This window comes from Chrysochloris asiatica, unplaced genomic scaffold (genome assembly GCF_000296735.1).
Source record: "Chrysochloris asiatica unplaced genomic scaffold, ChrAsi1.0 scaffold00262, whole genome shotgun sequence".
Classification (NCBI taxonomy): Eukaryota; Metazoa; Chordata; class Mammalia; order Afrosoricida; family Chrysochloridae; genus Chrysochloris; species Chrysochloris asiatica.
The window spans coordinates 3,332,952-3,341,304 of record NW_006408780.1 but is presented as its reverse complement, the minus strand read 5'-3'; the positions used below and the strand labels follow the sequence as shown (position 1 = coordinate 3,341,304).

The window sequence follows — 8,353 nt, the reverse complement described above, 5'->3', positions numbered from 1 at the left end:
AAAAGGCCAGGATTTCCAGAGGTTTAGCACTTGGGATTGCTTATTCCCATGGTGATGAAACCTAATATAGGCATCGTTAGCTCTATGATGGGTGGCTATGAGCAGCCAATCAATTGAAGGGATACTGTCTTGGAGGTGTGACCTACTCTCAATATAATGGACATTCAGGAAGGACTCTCTCTCTCTCTCTCTTTCACTGGGAGTCTACAGTTGAAAGCCATTTCCTTGATATAAACTTCTTTTGATATATATAGACATGCATATGTTTCACTAATTGCATTAGGCAAATGTGCTGCACAAGACCTTTTAAAGTGTTGAAGAGCAAAGATGTCAGCTTGAAGACCTAAACCATGATATTTTCAATAACCTCATATGCATGTGAAAGAAGGACAGTGAATAAGGAAGACCATAGAAGAATTAATGCTTTTGAGTTATGTTTTTGGAGGAAAATATTGAAAGTGCCATGGGCTGCCAAAAGAACCAATAGATCCATTTTGGAAGAAGTGCAGTCAGAGTGCTCTTTGGAGACCAAGATGGCCAAACTTTGTCTCTCATACTTTGGACATATTGTCAGGAGTGACCAGTCACTGGAGAAGGATATCATGTTTGATAAGGTGGAGGGTCAGAGAAAAAGAGGAAGACCTCCAGTGAGATGGATTTGCAAAGTGGCAGCATTAATGGGCTCAAGTGTGGCAACAATAGTAAGGTAGGCCCAGGATCGGGCAGTGTTTCGTTCTGCTGTGCATAAGGTCACTATGAGTTCGTACTGACTCGATGGCACCTAACAACAACAACAACAAAATGTTTCACTGGTTTTGCTTCTTAGGTTAGGAAACCCAGCCTAAGACATGTAGTGGTTGTTGTTGGTGGTGTTAAGTGCTGTTGAGTCAGTTCTGACTCAAAGCAACCCTGTACAGGGTTTCCAAGGAGCGGCCAGTGATTTTGAACCACTGACCTTGCAGTTGAACCTGACCTTGTGATCCAAAGCTTATCGTACAGTGCCATACCAGGACTCCATGTGGTAAGACAGTCATAATCTTAAGGGTTTCATTAGTCCTAATTTGACCAGTAAACCCGGTCCTTTTTATTTTTTAAATTGTGATGGTTGTGTATTGTGGAGTTGGTTCTCACTGCACACACATTTGCCCTGTGTGTTTGCTGGGAATCCACAGTGAACGCAACCCTAAAATGCATCCAGGCCACACTGGTCTAGCCCACCTTCAAACCAACCAGCCTTTGACGGCTGCTTCGTGTACTCTTCAACTTTGGTGAATGTGCCCAAATCATGCAGAAACAGCCCTGAATGAGTTATAACCAAGGCAGGCAACTGGGGAAAGAGCCTCCAAGATGTGTTTCCTACACCGAAACTATTCACACTCATTCATTCTTACTTTAGCCAAACACGTACAAAGCAGTTCCATCATGCTTGAAATTGGGCAGTTTATATAAATGCATTTCCAAACTACTTTGCCAAGGCTATTTCTATCTAATGCCTCAGGAATAAAGGCTGCAACCTTTCAGAATCTTAAATAAGCAAAGAATGAAGGCAGACTCCTGACCGTCTTTAACCTTCAGAAAAAGCTTTCGAACAGCTAAGTGAGATTTCTCTCTTGCCATGGAACAGCCGTGTCGGCAACAACTTGTGTAGTTGCAAAGTGGGTTTAAATGCGGTTGAAGAAAATGGCCATCTGGTAATGAAATGTCAAGTCTAATTCAAACGCACCCAAGAGTGACATCAAGATCAGGTTGGAACTTATTTATTTGTTAAAAAAAAAAACAAAAAATGACTCGGGTAGGAATAATGTGGAACTGAACCATTATTGTGGAGAAGAACTTTGTGGGGATTTGTTGTTGTTGTTAAGTGCCGTCGAGTCGGATAAGAGGTACGATTTAAAGATCTGATAGCAGTGGGCTTGGAGAAGGCTATGTTTGCCTTGTCAAGGAAACATTAACGAATCAAAATGGGAAGATAATCGAGACCCAAGGTCATAGAAAAGAGATAAGGAGGAACCGAAGTCATATAACTGCAATCTGGAGAGTATTGCGCTCCACAAAGCAACCAGGGCCCAGTCCCAGAGGAGAGTGCTGTGTGTGCGGAGGTGATAAATGGTCCAGGCCAGGAAGAGCCTGAGTCTTGGAAGGTGATTTCAATCATGGGAGGATGAAGGACCAGCATCACAAAAGGATGTCCAAGGAAGAGTTCAGGCCAGGCTGCAGTGCAGACGTGGAGGGTCAAGGTGGCACAACTCGCCTCTGGGCTCTCTTTGTAAACAAAGGAGTGGACAGACAGGGAGAGAAAGGGATTTGTCTTTCATGAAAACAACAGGTGGACCTCCTGACTCCAGGAGCTGCGGCAGCAGCTGTGTTTGTAGTAGAGTTTTCCTTCTAAGAAGTTACCAGTTCACTAGGTGGGTGCAAGGAGTTCGGACCACACCGGTAACATTGTCAAGGGGCTGACACCAAATGACACAATAAAATGTTAACACAGTGTTTCAGCAGAAGTTCACTGTTTTATTTTTATGAAAACATTTCTCATAAGCCCAGCTTCTTGTTGTTGTTAAGTACCATCGAGTCGATTCGGACTCATAGCGGCCCTGTCTAAGGTTTCTGAGGAGCAGCTGGTGGGTTTGAACTATTGCAGTTCAGTGCAGATCCCACAGCGCCACACCAGGAGTCCAAGCTCAACTTACCAGTATTGCTACACCTACGAGGCTAAAATTCTGTGACTAATACGCTCTGCTCAGATCTGTCATTGCCACCCAACTTCCATGGCACTTGAAGCCACACATTTTCATAGGCTCACGCTACAAGCACATGGTGCTGTTTATGGTACTGATGGTGTTTTTATAGCTGCTCAATTTCTCAAATCTTTGTGGTGCTTAAGCTCCAATGCTGTGGTTATTAATTAGTATTTAGGAAACTATATCAGTAACTTTTTTGAAGATGAAGTAGTAATTAAATAAACAGATCAAATCGAGGATTTCACCCAGCTACTGAAAATGTTATCATTCAATGTAGAAAGATGTTTACAAAACAATTTTTTTGTGAGTATCGGGAGAGCAGCGGTTCTGTAGGGTAAGTGTTGTTGTTGTGAGGTGCCATGAAGTCGGTACCGACTCATAGCAACCTTATGCACAACAGAGCAAAACATTGCCCGGACCTGGGTCAACCTCACTACTGTTGCCACGCTTGAGCCCACTGATGCTGCCACTTGGCCAATCCATCTCACTGGGGGTCTTCCTCTTTTTCTCTGACCCTCCATCTTACCAAACATGACATCCTTCTCCAGTGACTGGTCCCTCCTGACAATATGTCCGAAGTATTAGAGACGACGTTTAGCCATCTTGGCCTCCAAGGAGCACTCTGGCTGCACTTCTTCCAACACAGATCTGTTGGTCCTTTCAGCAGCCCATGGCACTTTCAATATTCTCCTCTAACACCATAACTCAAAAGCATCAATTCTTCTATGGGCTTCCTTATTCACTGTCCAGCTTTCGCATCCATATGAGGTTATTGAAAATACCATGGCTTGGGTCAGGCACACCTTAGTCCTCAAGTTGACATCTTTGCTCTTCAACACTTTAAAAAGTTCCTGTGCAGCAGATTTGCCTAATGCAATACGTCGTTTAATTCCTTGACTGCTGCTTCCATGAGTGTTGATGGTTGATCCAGGAATGAAGTCCTTGACAACTTCAACTCTGTAAGAATGTTGTTTATTGGTCCAGTGGTGAGGATTTTTGTTTTCTTCACATTGAGATACAATCCATACCAAAGGCTGTGCTCTTTGATCTTTATCAGTAAATATATATTTTTTTAAAATGTCTTATTGTGAATTATATGATAGTTTACATGGGAGAACTTTAGTTTTACATTCATTCCATCGTATATCATCTCATTGTCATGGTTCCAATCCCCTCTATGCATCATCAACCACCCAAAGTATCAGTAAATATTTTAAGTCCTCTTCACTTTCACCAAGCAAGGTTGTACCATCTGCATATCGCAGGTTGTTAATGAGTCTTCCTCCAATCCTGATGCCATATTTTTCTTCATAGAACCCAGCTTCTCGGTACTGGACTGTTAACCACAAAAGGTCAGCGGTTCGAGCCCAGCAGCTGCTCATAGGAGAATGATGAAGCTTTCTGCTCCCACAGAGATTTACAACCCTATACAGGGTCACTGTGAAGCGGAACCAACTCCACAGCACTTAGTAACAATAGCATTCATAAATCTAAGAAATACGACCTTTAAGCAATGTTTGTTGTTGTGAAGTGCTGTCGAGTCAGTTCCAACCCATAGCGACCTCGTATAGAGTTTCAGAGGAGCAGTTGGTGAGGTTGAACAGCTGACCTTATGGTTCAAACTGACGTTGCAGTCCTGTGCCTTAACCCATAGCGCCACACCAGAACTCTTTAAGCAATATCCAGCTATATTTATCACATACATTACATGTGATTCAAATTTACCGTGAGCATCACTGAGGATTCTGTCTGGTCTGGGAGAAGAGTGATGTCATGAATTTCAGCAGTGGGGTGACGTTGATCTCAAGGAAGCCACTGACCATGAGGTCACACTGGAATAGGGTGGGTCCTAATCCGTTCTAGGTGGTGTGTTACACAAGGGAAGAAAAGACACCAGACAGACTCACATGCAAGAGAGAAAGACAGACACCATGTGAAGGGATTCTAAAAGCCAAGGAATGTCCATGGCCACCAGAGAATGGACAAGAAAAGAGACTCTTTACAAAGTGTGTTGAGGGCAAGCCTACTTTGGACTCTCAGCCTCCAGAAGTGTGAAAAAAATACATTTCTGCTCTTTAAAGCCAAATATTACACAATGTTTTATTATTTCAGTCCCGGGTTCCTAAGAGATCTCATTTCTCCTCACCGCAAGACACACACACACACTCCCTCCACAAACCTGTGTTGGATACACCCATGTCTAATAAAAAGAGCAACAGATTTGGAATTGTGACTAAGATGGAAATAAAACTGTGGAGTTTCTACACCAACAAATCACACATGTTGTTGTTATTAAGTACTGTCAAATCGGTTCCAATTCACGTCTAGAGTTTCTCAGGAGTGGTTCCAATGGACCGTTCAGTCCAGTGTTTATCCTACAGCACCACGCCAGGACTCCAGAGCACAATCATACTAGAGTGCTCACGATGCAGATCTGAACTCTCAGGCCCAGACCATGGCAATAAAGAGGACAAAAGCAAGTCACCCAGTGCCTATGAAAGCGATCTTTACACTAGATGGTCATGTATAGACTGTGCAATGGTAGGCTGGTGGAAAACTTTGAAATGTTGTGAAAAGGACCAACATGGGACAACGAGACACCAAGTGACCACATCCTTGTGGGAAGACAGTGCCCACAGACGTGCTCAATGCAGAGCTGTCACAAACTGTCCATTTGTAAAACTAAAAAAGCAACATCTGTGAAGTGCAATAAAAGGAGGTATGCCTGTTCAACCTATCCCTTCTGTGTGCAGGGTAGACAGGACAGGCAACTGAGACATTGGCTACCTAAAATGGGGTGCTATAAAGGCACAAAGTGGCTGGCCTACAAGTTTTCAAGGGGGAATTTAGTTTTCAGAATGTGCAGGAGAAAGTAAAATTCTGACTGAATAGTTTTCATCTTGTCTAGATGGGTCGGGTGAAACGAGATGGGGATATGATTCTTATGATTCAGTACTGAGTAACTGTTATTATGACTCACTGCAACTGTCACAACTATAAAGGTAGAAGTTTTGTAACATAAAGGGGAGAGTAGTTAATCTTACAGCCCAGGATCAGAGAACCCTAGCGACCATCAAGAGCGAAAAGCATGAGTGGAGCATAGAACCCTAACCAGAGAAGCAGCGATACCAGAAATGGAGGCAGAGATGGGGACATAGAGAGAGGGAGTTGCTGAGGACTCTAGACTCATGGAAAGAGAGGGACTGAGTGCTGGCGGCCAGGAGGCAGACTTTCAGAATGCACCCTTTGGTGATGTAAATTATTATATATGCCTGATTGTTTTAAAAGAAAAAAACAAACAAAAAAAAGAGCTAAAGGGAATAGAAAGAAATATTGTTAACTGATGGTACATGGTGGGGATTATAATCATTGTACTGAAACATGGTGTACAATTTGTTCAATGTAAAACCAATGATCTGCCTTGTAAACTTCCACTCAATCCACAATAAAAACTTTAACAAACAAAAAAACAGAGGGAATAAAAGCAAATACTGTTGAATAATAATGCACGGAGGGGAATGTAATCATTGCCATGAAACAACGAATGTGAAACCGATGTTCTCCCATGTAAACTATCACTCAGGAAAAAAAGAGAGGCATGTCTGCCCATCTTCCTGAAAAGCAGAAGTGGGCGTGTGGTTCTCAAAGCAACCATCGAAGTCAAGAGCACAAGGAACGAACCAAGGAGTGAAGGCCCGTGAGGACATGGCCACTGGTACTCACAGGTAGATGGACTGCTCCCAGCGCCTCAGCTCCACCTGCTCCTCCAGCGAGGCCTCCAACACCTCCTCCTTCAGCCTCTGCCGCATGCCCTGGACGCCCTCCTGGCCACGGCCCCGTTCCTCACTCTCAAGCTGCTCAGCTCGGGCGGCCAGCTCCTTGCCATGCTCCTCCAAGATCTGCTGCAGGAAGAGCCAGGGCACGCTGCGTTTCAATAGCTCCTGGGTCATGGCCGAGTTCTGCAGGCGCCGCAGCTCCTCTGTGGCTTTCTCGGACAGAGAGAGGGTCAGGGCCCGGAGGTCATCCAGGGCAGCTTGATCCAGCCGTTCCTGCAGCTCCTCCAGGGCGGCGCTGTGGTCTGCCATCACGCTCCGCCACTGGCCCAGGTACTTGCTTGCGTCCTCGGCAGCTCGGAAGGCCTCGCCGATGGACAGCTGTTCTCTCTGCTGCTCCTTGTGCTGGGGGGAGCGGGAGGAGGGCAGGAAGGGATGTTATATGGAGGTGGGCTTTGGTGGGGTCAACCTTTTGAAAAAACACTGGTAATTTGGTGTTAGTGGCACTGAATGTTTATATCGTTTTCTCCAATAATCTTGTATCCTAGGAAATAACCCCAAATATAGCAAAATCCCTGTGTTGGAAGAAGTGCAGCCAGAGTGCTCCTTGGAGACCAGGATGGCCAGACTGCATGTCTCATACTTTGGACATGTTGTCAGGAGGCACCAGTCACTAGAGAGGGACATCATGTTTGGTAAAGTGGAGGATTGGAGGAAAAGAGGAAGACCCCCAATGAGATGGATTGGCAAAGTGGCAGTATCAGTGGGTTCAGGTTTCGCAATGATTGTGAGGTTGGCCCAGGACTGGGCAGTGTTTCACTCTGTTGTGCACAGGGTCACTATAAGTTAGTACCGACTCAATGGCACCTAACAACAACAACAACAACAATGGGAGAAGAGGAGTCTTGGTGTGGCATTGTGGGTTAATGTCCTGGACCACACAGTCAGTTTGAACTATAAAGACGGCGGTTGCTTATGGTCACTCTATAGAAACCCTATATGGGGTCGCTATGAGGCAGAACCAACTCAACGGTACTTTAACAACAATGATAGGAAAAGAGGAGTCCTGGTGTGGTGCTATAGTATAAGCAGTGGACTGCTAACCACAAGGTTGATGATTCAAACCCACCAGCCACTCCTCAGAAACCTATGCCAGGTTGCTACGAGTCGGGACCGACTCAAAGGCACTTAACAACACCACCAACAAAAACACAGGGACAGAATGTTCCTTAGAGAAACATCAGGGGCCCGACTGTGGGAAACATGAAAACATGCAGGATAATGTCTCCTATGGTGCTATTTAGGGTCATGGGCTCCCAGAGAGAACAAGGGATGGTTTTCCTTTTGTTCAGGGATCCTGGTGACAAGCGAGTATCAATGCCTTCCTTCCTTCACTCGACAAATAGAAATTGAGCACCTACCACGTGTTGGGCATGGGTAATATACTTTCTTACTTTTATGGGGCTCATCCTAACCCTGGGCCACATACAACATTTTTCAAGACTACCCACAAAAGGAACAGAATCTCTTATAAGATTCACTGTCCATTCATCCTTCTAGGTGTCATTCTTGGGTCAGGTCAGACACGTGGTCCTGGGTCCCATTGCTTTGTGCTCAGGACCAATAACTCAAGGATGGTCAATGTCAATCAATGATGAAGATTAGAAGCATGACATTCTGTGGACCCCAAAATTTGGCAATAAAAATCAGAGTTTCCATTGATCAAATGATAAGGTTATTCGTTACTTCCTGAAACTAATCAAACCTGCAATCAAGAGGCACTGATAATTACTGGTGATTGGAATGCGGAGGTTGGAAATAAAGAGGAAGGAACCGAAG

The 8,353-nt window shown here is 44.6% G+C and overlaps 1 protein-coding gene across 1 annotated transcript in view; it reads right to left on the bottom strand.

The window, feature by feature from the left end:
- The window catches only part of EVC2 (Ellis van Creveld syndrome 2), a 158,481-nt gene that overhangs the window by 43,576 nt on the left and 106,552 nt on the right, over nucleotides 1-8,353 (bottom strand). The window contains exon 15 of the mRNA XM_006874141.1: nucleotides 6,465-6,919. Within this exon, the coding sequence (XP_006874203.1) occupies nucleotides 6,465-6,919 (455 nt within the window). The remainder of the gene's footprint in view (nucleotides 1-6,464; nucleotides 6,920-8,353) is intronic.